Below are 27,500 nucleotides of genomic sequence, written 5' to 3'. Positions count from 1 at the left end.
TTTTACATGCAAATATATATGGAAAGTCTTCAGATATGGGCCAAGGTGACTCAGGTGAGCGATGTGGCCCATGGGCCTCTTGTTTTGGTTGTGCTTGCAGATATTCATTTCATATTTGGTACATTGCTTTACCATATAACAAGTTACAGATCGAATTCGAATTTCATCTTGGTCCGTTGATTTCCCATTAAGTTATGGCCCTTGGACGTAGAAATATAGCATGAATTGTTATTTTACATCCAAGTTTCTTATCTCTGTAGATAAGAATTAAGAATACTACACTCATTAAAACTTCTAGCATAGTAATGCAACAATATAGCTAAATTATTCATGATCATCTACATGTCACAGTTTATTGACTTGGTTTAAGAACTAAACTTAAGTAGAAATTTGTCTTTTGTAGGTCACCTGAGTAAACTTAGGTGACCTATTGCAATTTGTTTTAGTCCGTCGCCGTACGTTAGCAATTGATCATTTTTAACTTCTTCTTTTATATAACTACCAGTCCAATTCTTTTCAAATTTGGTACGAAGCATCATTGGGACAAGGGGGACATAAATTGTAAATTTCAGGACTCCAGCACCCCTGGGGCCCTAGGGATGGAGCAAAAACTGCCCAAAATTGCCCAATTAATTTTCAAAATTCTTCTTCTCAAGAACCACACACATGTAAGAAAAACTAAATGCATACCAAAATTGTAAATTTTATGATCCCCGGGGTAGGGGTTCTGACCCCAGGGTGAGGCCCAACTTGTTATAGTGTTTATGTGTAAAACACTTAAATAACATCTTCTTTAGTGCTATTGATACTAAATTGAAAGTTAATAGATATTTAGAAAGAACAGGTAGTCCGTTACCAAAATTGTTAATTTGATGATCCCAGGGGTAGGGGTTTTGGTATCAGGGTGGGGCCAAAATGGTCAGTTATTAAATGTGTGAACAATAGACATTTTTAACTTCTTCTTGGTAACTATCATTCCAATTCTTTTCAAATTTGGTATGAAACATATTTGGAACAAAGGGAACATAAATTGTAAATTTCGGGATTCCTGCACCCATGGGGCCTTAGGGGCAGGGCAAAAACTGCCCCAAAATGACGAATTTTCAAAAATCTTCTTCTAAAGAACCACACATATGTAAGAAAAACTAAATGCATAGTGATGTAGAGCAGGAAGGCTTCTACCAATATTGTAAATTTCATGATCCCCTGGGTAGGGGTTCTGACCCCAGGGCGGGGTCAAACTTGTTATATAGTGTTTTGGTGTAAAACACTTAGACAACATTTTCTTTAGTGTTTTTGATACTAAATTGAAACTAAATGGATAGAGCAGGTAGTCTTTTACCAAAATTGTAAATTTGATTTTCCCCAGAGTAAGGGTTTTGACCCCAGGGTGTGGCCAAACTTAGTATATAGTATTTATGTGTAAGTTTGCTGTATTTATGTGTAAGTTTGCTGATACTGTATAAAATCTAACTGTATTGCATACTTAGGAATAGCAGAAAAGGATTTACAAAAAATGGTGAATTTCACAACCCAACTAGGATTATGACTTTAGGATGAGTCCAAATTAGTCATATATTTTGATGTTTTAATTTAATACACCTATTATTGAAAGCCTTTCATCAGTGTATGCACTTTTGAGGGCAGTGAAGTTTTAAGAACACATCTTGTTTTATACTGTTACTGAACATTAGAATTTAGCTTAGATATTCAGAACAGGATTTTTTTTTCTAGATTTCATAGCCCATGGAAGTAGTGATACTTTTTCACTAGTATTCAGGTGACCGATAAGGCCTGTGGGCCTCTTGTCTTGGTCTAGTCTCTACTCGAATAGTAGTTGATTTCCAACCATTCCTATTCTGGTTCCCCAATTTTCCCTTTTACCATAACCTGCATAATGAACTTTGAATATTGTTGTGGTACAGTAATTTTTGCACCCGGTAGGGGACTACCAGTATGTATAGTGGTAGGGGACTACCAGTATGTATAGCGGTAGGGGACTACCAGTATGTATAGCGGTAGGGGACTACCAGTATGTATAGCCATGCAATACTCTCAGAATGCTTGTTTTTGTCTACTGTCTGTCTGGAGCAAGTTGTTTTCAGAATGATATCATCAAGTGCCATTTAAGTTTCAGCAATGAAACTAAGGAAGTTATCTCTATTGTGTTTATGGTCACCAGGTCACATATGAAAAGAAAAGGTCTCATATTGATGCCCATGTTTTTTAAGTTTTAGCCATCAAACTTCATATGAAGAGTTTCCATGACTTATGGATGAACCCCATTGTTTTGGGGTCAAGATCATTGTCACATGACTATATATTAAGAATTGGTTTCTGGATAATATCTCTAATACTATTTGAGTTTTAGCAATGAAACATTTGATGAGCCTTTATTCAAATAGGATGACCCCTATTGTTTTAGGGATGAAAGGTAGTCATAGAATTTCACATGAAGACCTCTTTTGTTTTGTGGGTCCAAAGGGCAAAGATTCACATCATATTATATTGCATGGATTGTACTTATATTATTACTATTATACTACATATCTTAACTATTGATGTATTTCTGTAGAGAGATACGAGCAGACACCTGGAATGGCTGAACAGCGTGAAATCTGCCCAGGGGTCAGTGGAGGTCACATCCATGAAACAAGCAGAGGCCATCAACTCTATAGGAATATACATGGTGGGAAAGATTGATCCAAACCTCCAGATGGAGAAACCAGTAAGTTAAATTGACTGAATGTTAGTGGTATTCTGTAATAGATAAGTGTCTTTTCCAGTATAGAGTAGACACAAGAAAGTTTGATAAATTCTTGTGGACAAAGTATCGTATAACGGGTATTTTCTGTGGGTGGAAATTTTTGCGATCTGATCCCTTTAGGTTAGCAAATTACATTCTTCATTTTCAATTTTTCTTGTTGCATTGTATACCTATTTATATATCAATTTTGTGATTGTAATTTTTGCGGATTTAACCCAAGGCCACAGTTTTTTAATTTATTGGTTTACGGATTTTAAAATTTAGGGTCACTAGGGAGAAAGAAAAAAAAAAAAACATTTTTAATATCTATCGTTTTATTTTCAATAAATCATTAATATTATTTCGTGAATACAAATAAACAAAACGTGTATTTTAAAAATATTAGATAAAAAATTATTTAGAGTGAATAGTACGTTATGAATTTTGAGACAAAAAATGCCATTTCAAATTCAGTGTATAACTAATACATGTATCTATGTTACACTTTGGTAGAACATAAGCCGAGAATGTATAAGGTGATATCTCTTTGATGTTGTAAAGTATCCAGTATTTATATAATGTTGTTCAGTAATTTTGCTGAATATGCTCAATAAAGATTTTACATTTACATAAACATAAAGAACAAAAAATATTACAAGCACTATTACAATTGTATGTAGTAATTCCATTTTAAATTTAATTTCAGAATGTTTATACCCCTATGAAATAATTTTAACCCCATTTTCCCCACATGACATGCCCATGAAATTCTCTACCATCTTTTTGAAAGAAATGTTTCTTGTTTTTCATTTTTATTTGATACTCAAATTCTTTCCACAACTACACAAGGTATACTAATTTACGAGAAATATGCATACCTTTCTGAGTTTATCTGGTCATATTTTTTTTTAAAGGCGTTCATTATAATATCAAAAGCATCTAACAATTTCTCACACTGTTCTATTCCCTGTTAGGATTTTTGACGGCAGAGATGCAATTACATGTATTCAAATACATTTATTATGACATGTACTGCTGTAGTATAAAGTCACTAGTTAGAATAATCTAACTGTGTCTTGGCACAGGCCCTTACCACACTCAAACCGGGTCCGTAGGACATTATCACTTTAAGGATAGAACATCCTATCTAGTAAAGTCGCGAACAAGTGTACCTTCATCTCATCTTTAAACACCAAAATAGCACTGCATTTTGTGTTATGTTAGCACTAAGAATACCGCCAATTGTATGAGGAATATTTATTTCTATCAAATCCTTTTTTTTTTTGGTCGTGATGAAATGCCATCTGTCATCTGTTTCGTCGACAAGAACGATATAGGTATCGTTACTGTCATCGTGCGTGGCCATAGCTGTTTACATGGTTTTTAAAAATACGGAATAAAGATATTTCGCAAAACGAATAGTGATTACCAAATACAAATCAATGGGTTTACGTTTCATGATTTTCTATTCGTAAAATTGAAAATGCATTTTATTTTTATTTTCGATTTGACATGTTGGGTAGAATCGGCGGAATAAAAAAAAAATTAGAAATTTGCATTATATTTTTTTTCCAATTCCCCAGAAATTAGGGTCGGCAGAAATAAAAAAACTGTGGCCTAACTGCAAAAAAGTAGACAACCACAGAAAGTAACCGTATATATATTTTTCAGTAGGTCTAAAGTTTTATGTCAAGCTACTAGTGGAGTGGAAAGGTATCATGCTTACATTTGATAGACAGGTGGATTTTCAGTTGTTCTTTTTGATGATACCTTTTGAAGAAAAATGAATTGTATCTTAAGTATTAGTTGGCTGATTTATATAATGTCAGTGGCAAATAATTCCACTTCATTCTGACTACGGTATTTGTATTGCTGTTGTGATGATAATAGTTCATTCTGCTCTTTAATTTGTTTTTAAAAAATTACCATTTATCTTGCTTTGTATGTCAAATGTTTTTTATTTGTAGCGAATAGATGATGTCCTGCAACTGCATGTACAGAAAGATGAGAAGGGGTCACGTCTTCCAAAAAAATACCAGTATAAAGAACTCCAGGAGCTTCAGAGTAAACTCATGTTGGTGGCCGGCAAGGCAGAAATGGGTAGAGATGATGTGGAGAGATTCACCATTGTAAGAAACCTGCATGAATACTGCATATTTTGCCAATCAAATTTCTGCAGTAATTGAATTAGAGGTAAGTAAAATGATGGACAACACTAAATAATTTGTGCTGATCTTTCGTTTATTTTTTTTAGGTGTTTGATGCAGTAGTAAGACTTTGCAATGTATACATCAAGCTTGTGTCATCTGGTTGTATTCTATTCGCTAACTGGCAAGCTAAATTTCTCTGTGATCCGGAGAGAACAGTGTGTGCCTTTGTCAGATTTGGTAGTGGGGAGGGATGCACTCAGTTAAAGGGCAGAAGAAATGAGGAGGAAGATATCAGCACTACAATTCCAAGACTGGCCAAATTCATGGAGATCTGCCTGAAGGAATGGCTGAAGTACATCGACCAGAAGAGGGATGAGTACCACCACCTAAATTTCTTCACTGTCGATCAAATGGTGATTTTGCAGAGAGAACTGGTTTTAATGGGTGGGGAGATAGAGCCATCGGATTTCATATATCCACTCTTATCCATCGTGAAACATGACTGTACAAAGATGGAATTGATTGGTGCTCTGAAAAAGGCTAAAGTTGATGTATCTCAAAGAGAGGCTGAACAAGAAGTAGAGATGGCTGAAGAAGAAAAGGATGAGGACATTGATTCTGATGGCGAAAATCAACTCCAGGCTACTGCTATTACAAAATTTATCTCTGCGATCACGGATTCAGGATACCCTGAGAGGTTGGCCAGAGAAGCTTTGAGGAAAGGCATTGCACCAGATGAAATTGATGAGGGTAATTGATATGTGCTTTTATCAGATACTAGATCGATTCTCAACCGTATTTAGATACATCATTGATTAAAATCTCTTGGCCAAATCCTTTTTGTTTTTTGGTCATGGCACCCACCATTTGAAATGAGTAATATCATGATGAATTTAATGTTGCGTTTCTGGTGCTGTTGATGATTTACATTTTCATATCAAACTTAATAGTTCTATTAGTGATTTCACAAGAAAGTTGTACATTTTTACAAGTGATGTGTTGTACAAGGTAATGATTTTGTCGATATGTTACTAGGTATAGTGTGGTGCGTGGAGCATGAGGACCAGGCAGAAATGGAGGTAGAAGTGAGTGAGGGGCAGGCCGAGGGGCCAGGGGTTGAGGATTATGAGGGCTGGACTAAATCTGAGGTGTCTATCTCCACCATGACCCAGGACATTCTGTCTAGTCTCCAATATGACAGAGAGTAAGGATGGTCATTCTGTTGTTACAAAAATACGGATTTTAAAATTGCACTCATAAATAAAAGTATATTTTACAATCATGCAATTTGCACATCTATCACCAATTCAAAGTGGTAATATATCAGGCTGTTTATGGGATAGGACAGTCCAACCTTTTCAGCAGAGAATTCTGTTGACATGGGAAAGCTAAGGATGAAGAAAATGAGAAGATTAATAATGACTGATCTTTATTGTTATAAGCGCTGCTGCAGCAGACACCCTGATCCCAGACCTGGAACAGCTGTGGAGGGAGTTCCTGTCCTCAATATCCTCCAGTGTGTCTGATTATCTCAGTGTGGAACATCTAGGGATCATTTTGAAAAGACTCTCAGAAACTGGTCAGTATACAATTAGGGATTTTTTTGATGACTTATGGAAAAGTAGTCCATGACAATTTCCATGATCAAGTAGTCATACTTTATTTATTCCCTGAGTGTGTTTTATAGCCATTTAAAATCTTAGATCTGCTCCAGAATTACAAATAATGCTGCCATTAGTATACAATGTAAGTTCTTATTATTATTCGTTTTATTTCAAATTCGTTGATGTCCCTGTCAGAAGCTGGACATCAAACATTATTAAAAGCAAATTGTATTTGTTCGCTGTTCATTATCTTCACTGTTTGTAATGTAAGCTTTCCAGCAGCATGAAAAATATTGAGAAAAACTATATAGGTCATACCATCACACAGTACAAGAAAAATCGTTCTAGAAGCAGGGGCAGGTCACTGTGGTTTACTTGAGATGGGTTGCTTTTCCATGCTAGAATATCTTTGACAAGGTTAAAACATATTTTGGAAATAATTTCCTATATTATGGCTCCCCTTCAAAGGGGATACATATTTTTGTCATTTTTCTTCTTATTCTTATTCTTCTTATTCTTTTTCTTCAACCAAATTTTGTCCAGGCCCTAACTAGAGAACCCTTTGACTTTAAGACTTCAAACTTGGAACATAAGGAGATGGTATGGAGGAGGGGTGCCCGCCCCCAAAACTTTTGACCTTGACCCACTTATAAAGTCAAGGTCAATATTTTACGTCAACATATAGTCCAGGCCAATAGCTGAGAACCCTTTGACATTACGATTTCAAACTTGGAACATGGCAAGAGGACATATATACAAGGTGCAATGCACCAACATTTTTGACCTTGACCCCTTTCTTCATTCAAGGTCAAATTAAGAAAAACATGAATAGACCATAACTTTAGAACCCTTTGACTTCAAACTTAGAATATGAGAAGGGGGAATGAGGAAAGGGGGAATTCCACCAAATTTTTTTTTACCTTGATCCATTTATAAAGTCAAGGTCAATTTTTTATATCAAAATATAGTCCAGACCAAAAGCTGACTTGACAACCGTTTGATATTAAAACTTCAAACTTGGAATATGGAGAGATGATATGGAAGAGTGCACCAAAATTTTTGACTTTGACCCCTTTCTTCATTCAAGGTCAAATTAAGAAAAACATGAATTGACCATAACTTTAGAACGCTTTGACATTAAGACTTCAAACTTGAATATGAGAAGGGGGAATGAGGAAAGGGGGAATTCCACCAATTTTTTTACCTTGACCCATTTATTAAATCAAGGTCAATTTTTTATGTCAAAATATAGTCCAGGCCAAAAGCTGACTTGACAACCGTTTGACATCAAAACTTTAATCTTGGAATATGGAGAGGTTAAATGGAAGAGGGGTGCACACCACAAATATTTTTTACCTTCATCCACTTACAGTGTCAAGGTCACTCTTTTACATCAAGACTATAACCTGAGAACTATTTGACATTAGGATTTCAAACTTACAACTTAGAAAGCAGATATTAAGACAAGATGTACTGTACCAAAATCTTTGACCTTGACCCATTTCTTCATTCAAGGTCACTCTTTTACATCAAAGTATAGTCAAGACTATAACCTGAGAACCCTTTGACATTTGGATTTCAAACTTACAACATGGAAAGCAGACATTAAGACAAGATGTACTGTACCAAAAATTTTGACCTTGACCCTTTTCTTCATTCAATGTCATGTTTAAAAAAAACTTGATGATTTCATAACTAAGATTTGTTTGACATCAAGACTGCAGACTTGTAATATGGAAAGGCAATATTGAGGAGGGGGTGCACATCACCAACATTTTTGACCTTGACCTACTTACATTGTCAAGGTCACACTTTTACATCAAAGTATAGACCTGACCATAACCTGAGAACCCTTTGACATTAGGTTTTCAAACTAACAACATGGAAGGCAGATTTAAGACAAGATGTACTGTACCAATTTTTTTTTTACCTTGACCCATTCCTTGGAAAGCAGACATTAAGACGCTTGCACTCATTATTGTTGCCCCAGTTATTAGACAATCAAACTTTGAAGGGGAGACATCTGTTGTTTTTGTGTAAAAAACAATACCCACTAGTTTATCTTGTGTTTATTTTGTTCTGAGCATTACAGTTACAATCCGAATGTTCAGTTCTGTGTAATAGTACTTTGTTTCTTCAGACATTGATTGTGAAAAATGAACGACTGGTCTGTGACAATAGATATCCAAAGTTGCATGGTTTTATTGTTGTGTGCGAGTCTCGGGGATATTTCTCATGGTTTTACAGTACATTTTTATCTTTTTCAGAAACATTTACTGTGAACCGACCATTCCTACCTTGCTTTGAGGAAGGTGTCCCAAATCTGTTGCTTTGTCCACAAGGTATGTATTTTAGTATCAAAGTAATGGGATATATATTTCATATTGGCTTGCCTAATCCAATCTCTATATTTCAGATTCTGACTATTCTTCAGGTCCATTGTAATGAATTGGACACAAAACTACATCAGATAAATGATATTCAACTTATTAAAGGAATTAGGACCATATCTTCTCTTGATTAAGAATGGAGAAAACATGATGAAGTGAGATAGAAGTGACAAAGCATGATAATGTGCTATATCCCCCCCCCCCCCCCCCCCCCACTCCTCCACCAAACTGGCATCTTGGTTTCAACAAATTAGGCTTCTTTAAAACAGCTGCAAATGTCATTTACTCACATGTATTAAAAACATTTTTTTTAAATTCTAGATGAGATTTTGAACACAGTGCTGACAATATACAGCCATGATCCGGATCAGCCACTTCCTCAGTCGGATGAAATCCTGATGTGTACTCCACACACCACACTGGATGAGGTCAGTTTGTTGTTGTTTTTATGAATATACCTATTGTGTAGGTGGAGATATTTTTATGCCCCCCTTCAAAGAAAGGGGAATATTGGTTTGCACATGTCGGTCGGTCAGTAGACCACATGTTGTCCGCTCAATATCTTGAGAACCATTCACTTGATCGTAATGATATTTCATATGTGGGTTGGTTATGAAAAGAAGAGGACCCCTATTGTTTTTCAGGTCTAAAGGTCAAGGGTCAACCTACTCTGGACTTAGGAATATACTGTCCGCTCAATATCTTGAGAACCCTTTGCTTGACAGACATCAAACTTGGTACACTGGTACATCTTCAGGAGAAGATGTCTCCTATTGATTTTAAGGTCACATGGTCAAAGGTCAAGGGTCAAACTGGACATAGGAATATACTGTCCGTTCAATATCTTGAGAACCCTTTGCGTGACAGACATCAAACTTGGTACACTGGTACATCTTCAGGAGTTGATGACCCCTATTGATTTTTAGGTCACATGGTCAATTCACTCTTGACATAGGAAGATATTGTCTGCTCAATATTTTGAATTGATGATACTACTCTCAATTAAATGATGTGTGTGTGTGTGTATAACCCTTTTCAATTTTGCACCATGGGGGGCATATGTGTTTTACAAACATCTCTTGTTTATGAACATGTCTGTTGTGTAGGTGGAGATATTCTGGAGAAGGGCTGTCTTTGATATGACTGACAGAATCCATTGTCTTGGGAACGGAGATCTTCTGGACTATGAAGTCAGTGACAGAGGGGAGAGAAGGTTGGAACCCTTCATGCAGAAAGCAAAAGAAAATGGTAGGAATGTTAAATAGAAACCAATATTGATTAAGCAATGAAATTCAGCATTTCATCAAAATTTTCCAAAATATTGCACAACCTTATCTTATATTTATTGGGTGAAAATTGAATTTATGATTTTCTCTTTACTACAAATGAAATCATGCAAAAATACCTAGATTTCATGTCATACATATTTATGTCTTACAAAACATGGTTCCTTAAGGGTGTAGTTTCTTGTTCTGCAGATATTCCGTATAAGCTGGTGGTGGTGTGCAGCATAGAGAGAGAAAACCACTCCAGAATCGTGGCGGCCCTGGACAAATACAGACGTCCCCCACTCCCTCTGATGACGCATGACAACATGGTGAAATACATCAAGGACAAGCTGACCTTTGACATCAAGAAACCAGCTGCAACGCCAGCTGCTGAGGCTGATTTTGAACAGTAAATAAAATTTTATCCCAGTTTTGATATCTGAACATGAATATGATAACCATCCCTGTTATATTTCAAGAATTCAATTGACAAAACGAACTATAGAAAGGGTATGTGGATAATTAGACGTTTTGTATTCAGAACGTTAATTTACATAGTTCTTCTGTAATTTTTTTGAAAATAAATTTGAATATTTACTGTTTGCCTACTTAAAATATCAGCCTACACAAAATTTAATATAATTCTGATATTCAGAAACAGTGGTCCAATCTTTAATTATTGTAAATTCTTTTATGTGACATGTGTACAGATTTATATTGTAATGCAGCAAGTGTGTCAAAGTGTGAATTCCTTAAATCAAATACACAAACAGTACGTGCTATATCTCGTGATCTGGACATGGAAACATTAATTGATTAAAATTAACTGTTTTCATGCCTGTAAGATTTGGGGTGGGGGGTGGGGTGGGGGGTTATCTGCAACTTTAACCTTGGTCACAACTTTTGGACTATACAAGATAGAAGACTTCATATTCAGTAATTTATTTATACTTGATTGTAATGTCTAGCTCATTGCTGTGACTGCTGAAGGTCATTTTTGTTGGTGAAGGTCAAATTTTCTATAATTGCACTTTGAGGGATTGCGTCTCACAAACCCATATTATTTCTAGCTGCACAGTCAGGATGGTGAAATCATGGAGGGCAGGAGTTGGCAAGACTCTGCACAAGAAAAGATTGGCTGAAAAACTTCAAAGTCTCCACTCGGGTGTAGTCAGAAGGAATAAAGCAGTGGTGTCGATTCCACTACATGAGAGGGAAATCGACCTTGATGACATCATGACTGTACTCCTGGAGAACACTTTGCATCCTGGGAAAATAGAGCCACGACTGTTCCATATTGACCTATCACATGAAGTAAGCATCTCAAATAAAATGAATTGGCATAAAATTTAAGGTTTGATTCATGCAAACCAAATGTTGAAAGCAAACTCTAAGTAATATTTGTAGTGACATTTTGTACAAATGATATGCATATTTAAACTGGCAAAATCTTTCAGAGATCTGCTGCATGCAGTGTTCTTATTGAAAGACTGATCAAACTTTTCGAACAAAATTTCTCTTGACTTTAGGATTATTCTCTAACTAGGAGGTCATTAATAATATGTCAGGAAAATTTAGAATATTATTGTTCTTCTAAATTGCAAATGTTTGTTAAAATTTTTGTAAAAAAATATCCTTCTCAGTTCTGAATCAAAATTAGTAAATGTAATTGTAACTGTATCAATATGTATAGGTCCTGTAAATGTTGTAATTGTAACTGTAAATGTTGTAATTGTAACTGTATCAATATGTAGGTCCTATAAATGTTGTAATTGTAAAAGTTGTAATTGTAACTGTATCACTGTGTAAGTCCTATAATTTTGTAATTGTAACTGTAAATGTTGTAATGTAACTGTAAATGTTATAACTGTAAATGTAACTGTAACAATGTGTAACAGCATATGCTGGAAAAAGTGCTATATAAAACCAATCATTATTGTTATTATTATAAATGTTCTAATTGTAACAATATGTAGGTCCTATAGATGTTGTAACTGTAAATATTGTAACTGTAAATTTTGTAACTGTATCAATGTGTAGGTCCTGTAAATGTTGTAATTGTAACTGTAAATGTTGTAATTGTAACTGTATCAATATGTAGGTCCTGTAAATGTTGTAATTGTACCTTTATCAATATGTAGATCCTGTAAATGTTGTAATTGAAACTGTATCAATGTATAGGTCCTGTAAATGTTGTAATTGTAACTGTATCAATGTGTAGGTCCTGTAAATGTTGTAATTGTAACTGTAAATGTTGTAATTGTAACTGTATCAATGTGTAGGTCCTGTAAATGTTGTAATTGTAACTGTATCAATATGTAGGTCCTGTAAATGTTGTAACTGTAAATGTTGTAATTGTAACTGTATCAATGTATAGGTCCTGTAAATGTTGTAATTGTAACTGTATCAATGTGTAGGTCCTGTAAATGTTGTAACTGTAAATGTTGTAATTGTAACTGTATCAATGTATAGGTCCTGTAAATGTTGTAATTGTAACTGTATCAATGTATAGGTCCTGTAAATGTTGTAATTGTAACTGTAAATGTTGTAATTGTAACTGTATCAATGTGTAGGTCCTGTAAATGTTGTAATTGTAACTGTATCAATATGTAGGTCCTGTAAATGTTGTAATTGTAACTGTAAATGTTGTAATTGTAACCCTATCAATGTATAGGTCCTGTAAATGTTGTAATTGTAACTGTATCAATGTGTAGGTCCTGTAAATGTTGTAATTGTAACTGTAAATGTTGTAATTGTAACTGTATCAATATGCAGGTCCTGTAAATGTTGTAATTGTAACCGTATCAATGTGTAGGTCCTGTAAATGTTGTAATTGTAACTGTATCAATGTGTAGGTCCTGTAAATGTTGTAACTGTAAATGTTGTAATTGTAACTGTATCAATGTATAGGTCCTGTAAATGTTGTAATTGTAACTGTAAATGTTGTAATTGTAACTGTTTCAATGTGTAGGTCCTGTAAATGTTGTAATTGTAACTGTATCAATGTGTAGTTCCTGTAAATGTTGTAATTGTAACTGTAAATGTTGTAATTGTAACTGTAAATGTTGCAATTGTAACTGTATCAATGTGTAGATCCTGTAAATGTTGTAATTGTAACTGTATCAATGTGTAGGTCCTGTAAATGTTGTAATTGTAACTGTAAATGTTGTAATTGTAACTGTATCAATGTGTAGGTCCTGTAAATGTTGTAATTGTAACTATCAATATGTTGGTCCTGTAAATGTTGTAATTGTAACTGTAAATGTTGTAATTGTAAATATCAATGTATAGGTCCTGTAAATGTTGTAATTGTGTCCTGTAAATGTTGTAATTGTAACTGTATCAATGTGTAGGTCCAGGAAGGAGTGGACTACCTGCTGTTCCAGTTACTGATCTTGGGCTGCTTGACCAACAGTACTGGACATGTATGGAGGAAGCTGCCCTATGACCTGTACATCGTGGAGACCATGCCACTACTGGCCAGGGACTTCCAGGAACAGGTCAGCAAAAAGAATTACAGTGCCCGTTTTGATTGATGACATCTAGTTCTCTTAGCTTGCGAAGAATGTTTGATAAGTCCTGATTAATCACATTTACCTCTGTTAGCTTTACATGTACAACATGTGATGGTGCTTTTACAGACTATGAAATCATGTTGAATTTTTTCATTTAAAAACATGGTTCATTTGAATTTTTAAAAAATAGAAAATAAAATGAAAGTCTTAGACTAGTGCTTTCAAACAGACAGAAATGTGTAATTTTGAAATTTGTTTTGTAGAGAGGCTTTATAAAATGCATGCATAGATGCCTGGACATTCTGCCTGATGTGACTTGTAGATCTCCTCAAGAAAGTCTGAAAAAATATCAAGGAAATGCCCTAGGTCTGTCATCTATCATCTGTTTTTTATTAACATGTACAGTGGAGAATTCCATTGCTTCAAGTCTGGTTTGCTATTCAACTGACCAGGAATCAAGAATGTGTACAGGTTTTGGTGTATTTTTAGATATTGGACAGAATGATTTGCTGTTCGACAACAAGGAGTTTCGAAGCAATGTTTTCCAGAGACCTTTTCAGTATTTATATAGACTGGACATGAACCGAGGTCTGGGGGACGTGGACATGAGGAGGACAGAGGGGAACCCCCAGACCTGTCTACACACACTGCTGAGGTATAATGCAGAATAATGACTGTTAATGATATGTTCAATGTAAACAAGTGAAAGGGGATGAGGAAAAAACTTACCTTTGGACATACTTTTCATTGATTTTTATGTGAATTTTGAAAAAAGTTAAGAAAGTATTGGGCCTAACCGCCCCCCACCATACACAATTCAAACAAATTTTAAATTTTATAAACAGTGGGGTTCTTTATAAGGATCTTCATGAATGATCAGATGTAAAGTATTGCAAAATGATGAAGATCAGAATATTTTGCATTTGAATTCTTTTGAACAGACACTGTGGTATCAAGGACCCCTCCTGGTCAGAACTCCGACATTTTGTGTGGTTTCTGAACACACAGCTGGTGGACTTTGAGAACTCAGCCTTTGTCAGTCTGGCAGCAGCAGAGGACCTGCCAGGATTTTCTCAGTTTGTCTTGAGATTTCTGATTCAGATGTCCCGGGTATGGAATTTCTCTAAATGTTGAGAATGGAGGTTATATTTAATCTTTAATGATTTTATACCTTCATCAATAGTGGATGAAATTACTGACTCTAGAACAGATGTTAAGCTCAGTGATGGAAAAGTTGCTAGCTATTTGAAATATTTTAAAACTTAGGTTAAATCAGTATTCAGATTTGCCATTTAGGAAGGTGAGCTGATATTATAATTTTCATTGGACTGAATTTATGCAGGACTTTGCGACACGTTCCCTGGACATGAGTGAGGAGTCTCCCATACAGATGTTACAGAGGATGGACATTGAGGAGGAGGAGGAGGAGGAGGAGGAGGGGAATGATGAAGAGGTCCTCCGTCAGTTCCAGCTAAGGAGGACCTGGGAGAGCAGGTAAACTTTATCTTTCATTAACAGCCTAGACTGTTGTAGGAATTTACACATCATTATTATATAACTCCTTGTCATAAGATTATGTACTTGCCTATTGTTAGACCTTTTAAGGTAATTGATATGGGACTTTTTGTTCTCTGTTGGTCTGTTTAAAATGAGAGGTCAAGGTCAAAGCTATATGACAGAAAAAGGTCAAAGGTAAAATTTTCCATAGTTGGACTGGTCATGTTGGGGCATAATGTTTCACATATGTATCTTGTTAATTCACAGTGATATAATTTGTGGTAATTTTTTGTAAATTTATATTGGTACTCTGTAATATTTTGATGAAGTTTGATATGCTTGAATGATATATAATGAATTGTTCATAGCCAGTGGTATAGAATTTGCTTACGTTGGTGTAGATGCTTTTAGCTCTTGAATTTCATTTAATGAGAACACTACAATATCTAAATATCTGTTCTAAATGATATGATGTTTTGTTCTTTTGTTAGTCCCCATCCCTACCTGTTCTTTAACCCTGACCACCATTCCATGACGTTCCTGGGGTTTAACATTGAGAGACAATCCGGTAACCTGATTGATGTACAGACCAGAAGAGTGTTAGAAACAGGGATAATGCAGAGAAACCTGCAGGACGCCCTCATCAGGAACAGGGTCCCCATAAACGAAAACTTTGACAGCTTGGCAAGGTAATCTATCTCATTTTCTATCTATTTGAAATGAACTTTGAATAATAAAAAAAAGAATATTATGGCTAGATCTTAATAGACTTGCATCTGGAAAATCTTATAATATGAAATTTTTATACAATGTCAGATATTTCATCATGTTTTCAGAGATCAGAAGTTGTTTAAGTTGTGCAGTGTGATGGGGTTGGAAGACGTATTTGACCCTGACCCGACCTATGAACTCACCACAGACAATGTCAAAAAGATACTGGCAATCTACATGCGCTTTAGGTATCCTCCACTTGTCATGGCTGTAGAGGAAAATTAATTTTCTTTTGTTATGAACGATGCACTGGTTGTACAAGTTTTTATGCCCCATAATCAGATTCGGGGGCATATAGTTTTGATCTTTTTGTCTGTTTTTTCTGCAAAAGCTTTTAACCTTAGCCATAACTTTTGAATGCTTAGTGGTAAGGCTTTCATGTATGTACAATGTATTCCTTGGAATAATACCTTTCTTTTGATACCAAAATTTTTGACCTCATGACCTATTTTTGAAAAACTTTAGCCTTGCATGGGCATAACTTTTGAATGCTTAGTGCTAGGTCTTTCATATTTCACATGTATATTCCTTGTTTCAGAAACATATCTTGTTAAATTAACTTTTAAATTCTAGAATTTACCAGTTACCTATTTTAGAAAAAAAGAATAACAACACTAGAATTTTTGTCGTTAAAACAAAAAGAAAGGGCTTTTCGACAACAAAAATAAAGGAAGTAAAATGTGAATATCATAAAATGTCCAAATACATTGTGCAAAAGAACCAATAATTAGAAACGTTAAAAAATCGGAAGACCTATCAAGGTAAATATCTACCTGGAGATGAAATCAGAAGTTTTATGCATGGTGAAAGAGAGATAACTCAATACACAAACTATGACAATTTAAAATAAAAACATCCATAGACAAAATTCAAGGATCTATAAAACCAAAAGTACTAAAGATATTCAATTGAAACTTGAAAGAAGGATTGTATTTTTCATTATTAACAGTCTAATATGTCTGAAATAAATCCCAATCTTTGTTTCTAATTTTTGTAAGTATCGCCCCCCCCTTAATCTTAAGTGCCCTGTATCTCGGAAAGAACTGGAAACAGGAGTAAGTCACCCCTGACTTTTTTGTTCCTAAAGACAAAATAAATATAACTGAAAAGTTTCAATCATTTTTAAGGAACAATAGTAACGTTTTGGGACTTTTTCTAAAATTATTTCTTAATCACTATCCTGATTTTGACACCGGAAGTAAAAGATCCGGAAGTACTTCAAGAGTAAATAGAACTTAACATGTCTTTAAGGATATAACATATTCTTTGAAAATATGAAGAGAGATAACTCTTAAGAACTTTTATTTAAAATAGTAACTTTTATAAGCTCGAAAAAGTCCCTTAAGGGGTCAAAATAGTGACCCACGGACCCATATTTTTAGTTTGCCCTTTTATTGCTTGATTCAAATCACAAAACAATTTGGAAATTTGATGCCGAATAAAAAAGTTACCGTTCAAAGACTGTTTTTGACCTTGACCCCTAGAGTTCCCTAATTCCTTTTAGGATTCATTCCAAAACTTTTTCCTCTGTGAGGCATACTTGTGACATTATTTAGGTAAAATATAACAAGGAATGCTGGAGATCTTTTGGAGAAAACGTGGCACGTGTATTTTTTATTTAACATTGGAAGCCCTATAGGAAAATTTTAAGAATTCATAGAACCGGAAGTACTCAAGATATTTTAATGAAACTTCTATGATAATTAGAACTTAACACGTTTCGACAATACCTAATAAGATTTTTGAAAATACCAAGGGATATAACTCCTAAGAAGTTTTTTTTTTTTAAGAGCTCATAGTACTGACCCACGGATCCATGTTTTTTAGATAGTACTGTTGTCATTTTATTTAAATCAAGAAACGATTTGGAAATCCAATGCCAAATAAAAAAGTTACAATTCAAAAACTGTTCTTACTCTGACCCTTACAGTTCCCTAATCCCTTTTAGGATTCATTCAAAACTTTTTCCTTTGTGAACCATACCTATGGCAGTATTCATGTAAAATATCACATGGGATGTATAACAACTTTTTGAGAAAACGTGGCACACATGTTCTTTATTTAACATTGAAACCTTCGTAGGGAAATTCAAGGATTCATAGAACCGGAAGTACTTAAGATATTTCAATGAAACTTCGACGATAATTAGATCTCAACATGTTTCGACAACACCTAACAAGGTTTTTGAAATAAACAAGGGAGATAACTTTTAAGAACTATTATTTAAAAGTAACAACTTTCAAGCTTTAAAAAGTCCCTTAAGGGGTTAAAATAGTGACCCACGGAACCATGTTTTTAGATTGCCCAATTATTGTTTATTTATAATCATGAAACAATTTGGAAATCCGATGTCGAATAAAAAAGTTACCGTTTAAAGACTGTTTTTTACTCTGACCCCTACAGTTCCTTAATCCCTTTTAGGGTTCATTCGAAAACTTTTTCCTCTGTGAGGCATACCTATGGCAGTATTCAGGTAAAATATCACAAAGGATGCATAACAACTTTTTGAGAAAACGTGGCACGCGTATTTTTTATTTAACATGGAAGGTCCCATAGGGAAATTCAAGGCTTCATAGAACCAGAAGTACTTAAGATATTTCAATGAAACTTGGTAAACTTGTTTGATTTATCCCAAGTAACGATGTGTAATACCTGAAATAATTTTCCAAATTTATTTGTACTTTTTCAAACTGACACCCCCCTTTTTAATAACTTTAGACCTTCATATCTCAAAAACGATGGGAACTGGAAGTTTGAGCTCGTAATGACTATTGTAGGAGAAGGTCTTGTGAATCTAGATCTAAAGTTTCATTAAATTCTGACGAATCGTTTCAAAGATAATTGGTTCCAATTGAAAAACCTTTAGTCCTTTGTAGAAACCGGAAGTGAAAGAACCGGAAGTTCAAAAGCTTATTTGCATTACGCTGCAATTTTATCTACAAGAATCGCATAAAACATTTTTATTATTCTTAGCCGTTTCTCTTAAAACGCTGACAAAAATCTGTCGAGTATAATAAGAAAAATAATAAAAAAGCACAAAAACAATAGGTCTTTCCGACGAAAGTCGAAAAGCCCTAATTAGGTAGTGAAAGCTTGTGTGATCCGAAAGCAACATACAGATAGCTTGGGGAAAACTGTAAAACAGAGTTATTTTTCATACATTGCAGATGTGACATTCCAGTGATTATAATGGGGGAGACAGGCTGTGGGAAGACCCGCCTCATCAAATTCATGTGTCAACTTCAGTGTCCTATTGGAGTGGAAGTGCAGAACATGATTCTGATGAAGGTAGGTTGCTGTTAGACTCTACACTCTAGGGCAGGTGTGATAATTCAGGATCCTCGATCTTCGTGATAAAATCACTATCAGAGCTTATTGCAGCTTTTTATTCCTCCAAGGCCAAAAATTAGGACAAATTGATTTTATTGTCTCTTTAACTAACAGTAAAAACACACACACACACACTTATAATGACCACACTTGTTGTAAAGTAATATTTATTCCCCTATGAGAGGGAAATAATGAGAATGTTATTGGATATAACAAAATTTGGTCACAACGAACTGTTTTTCGCTGGTCCTGGAGGTTCATTATAACCGTGATTTACTGTAAAATGAAGTTTGGATATAATGAATTGTTTTTCACTGGTCCTGAAGGTTCATTATAACCGTGTTTTACTGTATGCTCATTATTTTCAGAGTTTCAGATATAAAAAGTCAAGTTCAAAGCTATCTGACTTATAAAGGTCATGGTCATTTATCAAGGTCATGGTAATATATAATACAATTGAAAATGTCCACACTGCAAGGGTTTCTATCACTGCTGTAGAAGTCTCCCATGTAAATCAGGAGGGTTGGAAAGTGTGAATCATTTCTTATACATACTCTTATTTTAGGTACATGGAGTTATTTCTTGTACATACTCTGTTTTAGGTACATGGAGGTATTTCTTGTACATACTCTGTTTTAGGTACATAGAGGTATTTCTTGTACATATTCTGTTTTAGGTACATGGAGGTATTTCTTGTACATACTCTGTTTTAGGTACATGGAGGTATTTCTTGTACATACTCTGTTTTTGAGGTACATGGAGGTATTTCTTGTACATACTCTGTTTTAGGTACATGGAGGAACTCGTCGCTGTGATATAAAAAAGAAAGTAGAGGAGGCAGAAAGAGTAGCCCAGGAGAACACTGCTAATTATGGACAGAGACTGTACACTGTGCTGTTCTTTGATGAAGCTAACACCACAGAGGCTATAGGACTGATTAAGGAGATCATGTGTGACCGATCAATGGAGGGGGAACCACTGAGACTGTGTCAGACCCTCAAAATCGTAGCCGCCTGTAATCCGTACAGGAAGTACGTTTCTTATGTCTTAGTTCAGTGGAATGTGTCTAATTGTGGTACATGCTTCCTTCTTCCAAGCATGTCAACTTTTTAGAATGTGCAGTGATCTCACAATTTAATGTATAGAAATGCTTCTAAGTTGATGCACATTGAAAATGACATCTCTTGTAAATTTATCTGTAGTCATAAAGAAAAAAGAATAGAAGATGCCAGATGTTTGTGGTCACTGTGACACTGGTGAGCACTATGGCCCATGGGCCTCTATTTGTGTTGCAGCTTTACTCTGTCCTATTTAACATTGCAGGCATTCAGAGGACTTAATTAAAAGACTAGAGCAGGCTGGACTGGGTTATCATGTGGAAGCTGATAAAACCTGTGACAGAATGGGTGAGTCACTCTGATGGTCGACTGTCTGTATGTAGGGATGTTGCAAATGTCAATTTATTATGGTAGGATCGTTTAATAAACTGAATTCTGAGAGACACGTAATTTGATCCATCACATAGTGACTTATTTTAAGACTCCTTAAAAAAGGTTTTAGTAACTTTAGGGAAAGTTTGGTAACAATACTGTGTAGATTGTCATATGTTCTATCAGTACATCATTGGCTACTTTTCATTCTTTCAGGTCGAGTTCCCATGAGGAGACTTGTGTATAGAGTCCAGCCCCTCCCCCAAAGCATGCTCCCCCTGGTCTGGGACTTTGGACAGCTGGACACTAATGTAGAGGAAATGTACATCAAACAGATGGTTCTCAGATATGTAAGTAAATGTATAAGTGTGCATAATGTGCATAGTGGATTTCTGCTGGATTTGAATAGGACTGTAGATTAGAGTGATGTGTTGTAGAAAATGTTCTGCCAGTTGTTGTATCGGGTTGTACTGTATCTTTCTAGATTCGAGGAGGAAAACTGCCAAATGAACCAAACTTAGAAACAACAGTCAGCCACATTCTCACAGCTGCTCAGGAATTCATGAGAAGACAACAGGTAAGAAAACACAGGGCCAACTCTGTTCATATAAAAGACAGGGGCCAGCCTATTCATTTAATAGACAGGGGCCAGCACTATTCATGTAAAAGACAAGGGCCAGATCTGTTCATTTAAAAGACGGGGGCCAGCCTATTCATTTAAAAGACAGGGGCCAGCACTATTCATTTAAAAGACAGGCCAGCACTATTCATTTAAAAGACAGGGGTCATCACTATTCATATAAAAGACGTGGATCAGCAGTATTCATTATAAAGACGGGGGCCAGCTCTGTTCATATTTTAGAATCACCAGTTGGTCAGCCAAATTAACAGCACTGAGTCATCTATGTAGAATGTAGTCTGTCCTGTTTTTATTTGACCTGCAAAAATTTCAGAGTGTTTATACAACATGGGGATCGTAAAACAAATTGAGAGATGTATGAAAGTTAACAGGCTTGTCTGACAATGTCAGAATATTTATACTCCCTGCAAATGAACTTTGGGGGAGGGATGTATTGGTTTCAATCCGTCCTTCGGCAGGGGCATTTTGTGTGGAGATTTTCTCAGAGACTGTTCATTTGATTTTTACCAAATTTTGTAGAAATGTACTTCTATATTTAAACCTGTGCACCAGGTATTTTCAGATTGATTCGTGTAAATATGAAGAAGTTTTGATCCTTTGTAGTTATTGTTTATGATATTTCTGTACATTTTGCCAGTACCCATCCCTAGACAACTTTTGTGTTGTATTTGTGTTGTATTGTATTGTTGTATTTGTGTTGTATTGTATTGTTGTATTTGTGTTGTATTGGTTTCATGTCTGTCTTTTCTTCCATTTGGCATTGGACAATTTATTGCTTTCACTTCATAAAGTTGGTTCAAGTTAGTGACCAAAAAGCTCTTCTGTGTTGCTCAGATTTGCATTTCCTCATTTTTCCACCATGGATATAAAAGTCAAGGTCAAAGGAATTAATGTAATCAGATGAAGAATGTCAAAACTGATGTCTCTCTGGTCTTCAGCTATACAATATTTCGAATGTGCCCCATGTATGTACAAGCTCTGCAGTGGGTATTATTCCTGTTACAACATGTTTAGTTATAAAGAATTTGATTCTGTTTTTACAGGAAGAATGTAGGTAGATTTGTCTGCCCTTGGGACATGGTGTGAGTCCTTGATGTGCTGATTTGATTTTGTTTTCTATGTTTACAGGATGAGTGTAGCTTTGTCAGTCTTGGGGATGTGGAGCAAGTCCTATAGATGCTGATTTGATTTTGTTTTCTGTGTTTACAGGATGAGTGTAGCTTTGTCAGTCTTCGGGATGTGGAGCGAGTCCTAGAGGTGATGAGCTGGTTCTATACACAGAATCAGGGAGATCTGTTTGATCTGATGGAGGAGAATGAGGAGACAGATTCTGATGAGGAGTTGGAACTAGAGGACATGGAGGAAGAGGTTGTGCCACAACATCAGGTAGGTGGAATACCGCCTGATCTCGATAGAATGTCACATTTGTTAAGATTTTTCTTAACTCATTTTTGATCTGCATAGGCTGTGAGTGATTTAACAAAGGCCCTTGTCCTCGCCCTGGGAGTCTGCTACCACGCCTGTTTGAAAAACCGAGAAGAATTCCGAGAGGAGATGGTCAGACAGTTTAGGCCTCCTTGTGTTTTACCAAAAGGAGCAGATCAGATGTTAAACATCATTACAAGGTAAGATCAGATGTTAACATCATTACAAGGTAGGATCAGATGTTAAACATCATTACAAGGTAGGATCAGATGTTAAGCATCATTACAAAGTAGGATATCAGATGTTAAACATCATTACAAGGCAGGATCAGATGTTAAACATCATTACAAGGTAGGATCAGATGTTAAACATCATTACAAGGTAGGATCAGATGTTAAACATAATTACAAGGTAGGATCAGATGTTAAACATAATTACAAGGTAGGATCAGATGTTAAACATTACAAGGTAGGGTCAGATGTTAAACATTATTACAAGGTAGGATCAGATGTTAAACATCATTACAAGGTAGGATATCAGATGTTAAACATCATTACAAGGTAGGATCAGATGTTAAACATCATTACAAGGTAGGATCAGATTTTAAACATCATTACAAGGTAGGATATCAGATGTTAAACATCATTACAAGGTAGGATATCAGATGTTAAACATAATTACAAGGTAGGATCAGATGTTAAACATTACAAGGTAGGATCAGATGTTAAACATTATTACAAGGTAGGATCAGATGCTAAACATCATTACAAGGTAGGATCAGATGTTAAACATCATTACAAGGTAGGGTCAGATGTTAAACATCATTACAAGGTAAGATCAGATGTTAAACATTATTACAAGGTAGGATCAGATGTTAACATCATTACAAGGTAGGATCAGATGTTAAACATCATTACAAGGTATGGACGACTTCAAATTCCCAACATTTGCAGTGTGTATAGTCTTTTCTCTCTTTTGTCTTTGGGATAAACAACCTCTGAGTCAGTCAGTGGTTTTTTTGTATGTGTATTTGTTTCCACAGTTGCCAAGATGTCTTCCTTGAGATTGATAACATTGGAGCCAACATTGCGAAGAACCAGGCTCTGAGGGAGAACGTGTTTATGATGGTGATCTGTATAGAACTGCGAATTCCCCTCTTTCTGGTGGGTAAACCGGGCAGCTCCAAGTCTCTGGCAAAAACCATTGTAGCCGACGCCATGCAGGGCAATGCTGCACACACGGAAATCTACAGGAACTACAAACAGGTAACATTAGAGTCGTGAGACAGTTTTGCAATAACTTTATGAGATTATGAAGATAAAGTTTCCTTCCAGAAGTATTTTGTGTAGCATATTTTTATGAATTAAAAAACAGTTGCTGATGAAAATTTCTTCTTGCATGTAATAGGGATGAGTACCACTGTCCCAAAAGTATACCATGAGGCATACATGTAAATCAGTATTGCTTGTTGTGTAAAGATAAAGTCTCGTGAAAATTTCTGGATCTGTGATACAATACAAATGTATAGGTTCATGTTATGGGGGTCTGCTCTATTTACAATGTCCACAGCAATATGAATTGTTAGGTTTGATACATGTAACCTGTTATGCCTTTCTGCAGGTCCAGATGGTGTCTTTCCAATGCAGTCCATTGTCTGTCCCAGAGGGCATTATGGGAACATTCCGTCAGTGTGCTATGTACCAAAAGGACAAAGATCTCAACCGATTTGTGTCTGTCGTAGTTCTGGATGAAGTGGGATTAGCTGAGGATTCTCCAAGGATGCCCCTGAAGGTCTATCATACAAAGAAATATCTTCAGATCAGGGATTTTGAAATAGTTTGAATGAGATACTGTGTACTCATTTTAATGGGATTCATATTTTTATGCCTTTAGCAGTGAAGTAAAGAGAACAAATTTATGGTTATGTGAAAATCTGTTTATCCATTCTCATACATAGAAAAATCCTCATTATACAGGCCTGTAATGCTAAATAGTGCATCAGCTCCGAGTGCTACAATCGTTCGATAATTATTAGATATACCAAAATAACTTGCAGTATTGAAAATTGACAATGCTTGTTGTTATAATTTCAAAAGAGACTTGTTGGTTTATTTATAGACTTTGCACCCTCTACTAGAGGACGGTTGTCAAGGAGATGAAAAGCCAGAGGAGCATAAGAAGGTACGCATTCTCTTTGTGTGTTTAACTCACCAGAGGTGAAAACTCCTGGGAGCTTTTCTGAATAGAATCTGTCCATTGTCTGCACTTTTAACAATTTTGACTTCTTATACAGAGCCATTTTCAACCAGTCTCAGTGGTTGTAGGGGATTCAGGTTTGTTCAATTGAAGTAGTATCTCCCTTTCCAAAGGGTGAATGTGGGGAAACAGTGAAAATAGGGGGGGGGGGGGGGGGGGGGGGAATCTTCAGAATTTCTAGAATTACTTGACCAGAAAAGTTGTTCTGAAGATTTAAATTCATTCAAACCATGATAGTTTCCTCTTTTGTCTAGGTGAGGTTGCAATATATTGGAAAATTCTTTCTAAGTCTCAAAGTCTTTTGTCAAATACAGACTGCCTGTTCATGCTGTGACCTCTGGGCCTGGATGGGGCCACAATAGGGGTTTAAAGTTTTACATAGGAATAATCAGAAACTTCTTCAGGAATATTTCTCTCCAGATCCAAAAGGGGACAATTTGTCATCTCTATCAATTTACATGCAAGCATCCTCATATAGATTTGATACAAGCGTGTACTGCTGTTCATACAATGACCCACAAGACAACAACAGGCCCCATTATTTTAAGTGTTTAAAGTTTTACAAGGGAGTATATGGTATATAGTAGGGAAGATCTTTAAAAGAAAGCCACGTTATATCCATTAAAGATTCATATTTGTGCTCTCTGTTGTCTGGGTTGGGCCAGCTAGGTGATAAAGACTTTTAGAAGATTTACACAGGAATTTATAGGAAAATTCTTTAAAAACTTCTCGACAAGAATTACAGGGGGTACAAATTGTCAAATTGATATAATGTGTATGCAATCAATCTTATGTAGTATATAAATGTTTCTATACACCATGACCTTTGGAATCTGCAAGGCCCCTAAAGGGGTTAGTTCGTTTTACAAAGTAATAGAGAGAAAAAATCAGTAAAAAGATCTAATGTCTACAAAGAAACATGAAGTAGTTAGGGAATAGGCAGGGTCAGTGACATTTTTCAGTTACAGAAGTATACTTATTAGCATTAAGATGAGTAAAGAATTGTGACCTACACTTTCCCACTCCCATGTCAATTACCATTCATGTTGTGATTTTCAGGTAGCATTCATTGGAATATCTAATTGGGCTTTAGATCCAGCCAAGATGAACCGAGGAATCCTTGTGCAGAGAGAGGTCCCTGACCTTGAAGAACTCGAAGAGAGTGCAGAGTAATTTATTCATATTCACATTCAAGTGATATTTTATAGATTTTACTTGAAATTCAACTGTCATAGCCCATAAAATCTTCAAAAGCGATTTCTGATGATTTATATTAAAGTCACAATAGTTTTAAAAGTGATGATGTAACAGTCAGTTGATAACATTTAACATTGTAGAGGAATATGCTCTGGAAGCAGGAGAATAAAGAAAATGATAAGGCCTCTAATAAAACCTCTAGCAGAGTCCTACCTACAAGTGTTTGATTCTGTTATTGCCAAGCGGGAGTTCTTCGGACTGAGAGATTTTTACAGGTAAAACTGAACCGACCTCAACGAGAATCAGATTTAAAACTTTAGCACACCTGAGCTGGTGGTCAAAATTAACTCTTTATTTTAGACATTTTGACTTTTTGTAAACTAACCCCACCCCCCAAACAAAGCATCAATGTGTATTTTATGTAAAGTTTACTACTACTGAATGATCACACCATTTGAGAAGAGAAGAAAATGATGAAATAGTGAAGAAAGCTGGGTGTATTAGTTCTCTCCAGTAGTGGAACTAAAGATGTCTATTAGTCTCAAAGTGGGGCACACTTTGTTTTTCACATTTTTATAATGCCTTTATGACTGAAGATTCAGGAGATTATATTCATTTTTGTATCCCTTTAACCTAGATTATACATGTAACTTATAAATTATACAAATAGAGGTGTCATACTCTGTGAACTTATACATGTAGTTCAGACTCATTGTCCTCTGACTTCACCCATTAAAGGACACATATCATGTTTTCAAAGTACTGTATACAATATTACATGCATTTTGTCTTCTTTATGCTTATAGTAATTAATTCTAATAGTTCGTTCGCCGAAATTTTGCGATAATTAACCACAATACAGACTTAAATCTAAGGCCCGATTTCAAAAAGTCAAGTTAATTAGGTAGGTAGTCACGTGGTACAGTGATGTCACTTGCGCCCTTCGGATTGTGAAAGTACTGCGAGATATTATTAAAAACTCAACTTTTTGGGGCCTAATTAATTTACCATGGGCAACATTTAAATCGATGTTGATAAATTGTCCGAGTTTTATATGTGTTCGCCACCAGTGCACACATATAACGATGTAAATACCCAAATATAGCGAGTAAAGCGTGTATGAAATCGGCAAAATTGTGAGTAAATAATGTTTATATGGGTCGCTGTCTACAAACTGTTTGGGGATGTTATTCCTTTATACATCTGTAATTGGCACCGTTTTTCTAAAATAAACAGTGCAATCATTATTTATTTTTGGATTAGACAAATTATGATACGTTA

The 27,500-nt window shown here is 35.5% G+C and overlaps 1 protein-coding gene across 1 annotated transcript in view; it reads left to right on the top strand.

The window, feature by feature from the left end:
- Positions 1-27,500, top strand: part of LOC125675157 (E3 ubiquitin-protein ligase rnf213-alpha-like) — a 204,074-nt gene that overhangs the window by 101,669 nt on the left and 74,905 nt on the right. The window contains 29 exon segments of the mRNA XM_056158173.1: positions 2,576-2,728; positions 4,714-4,875; positions 5,001-5,646; positions 5,932-6,100; positions 6,339-6,475; positions 8,768-8,842; positions 9,212-9,318; positions 9,997-10,138; positions 10,369-10,567; positions 11,229-11,472; positions 13,512-13,658; positions 13,937-14,039; positions 14,163-14,328; positions 14,615-14,783; positions 15,016-15,167; positions 15,662-15,859; positions 16,007-16,129; positions 19,109-19,229; positions 20,061-20,302; positions 20,595-20,677; positions 20,918-21,051; positions 21,186-21,278; positions 22,551-22,727; positions 22,806-22,966; positions 23,809-24,031; positions 24,387-24,557; positions 24,885-24,947; positions 26,082-26,191; positions 26,360-26,494. Coding sequence (XP_056014148.1) covers positions 2,576-2,728; positions 4,714-4,875; positions 5,001-5,646; positions 5,932-6,100; positions 6,339-6,475; positions 8,768-8,842; positions 9,212-9,318; positions 9,997-10,138; positions 10,369-10,567; positions 11,229-11,472; positions 13,512-13,658; positions 13,937-14,039; positions 14,163-14,328; positions 14,615-14,783; positions 15,016-15,167; positions 15,662-15,859; positions 16,007-16,129; positions 19,109-19,229; positions 20,061-20,302; positions 20,595-20,677; positions 20,918-21,051; positions 21,186-21,278; positions 22,551-22,727; positions 22,806-22,966; positions 23,809-24,031; positions 24,387-24,557; positions 24,885-24,947; positions 26,082-26,191; positions 26,360-26,494 — 4,805 coding nt within the window.

The sequence above is a fragment of the Ostrea edulis genome, chromosome 3, assembly GCF_947568905.1.
Source record: "Ostrea edulis chromosome 3, xbOstEdul1.1, whole genome shotgun sequence".
Classification (NCBI taxonomy): domain Eukaryota; kingdom Metazoa; phylum Mollusca; class Bivalvia; order Ostreida; family Ostreidae; genus Ostrea; species Ostrea edulis.
Note: the sequence above shows the minus strand (reverse complement) of the source record. Positions and strands in the feature narration are given on the sequence as shown.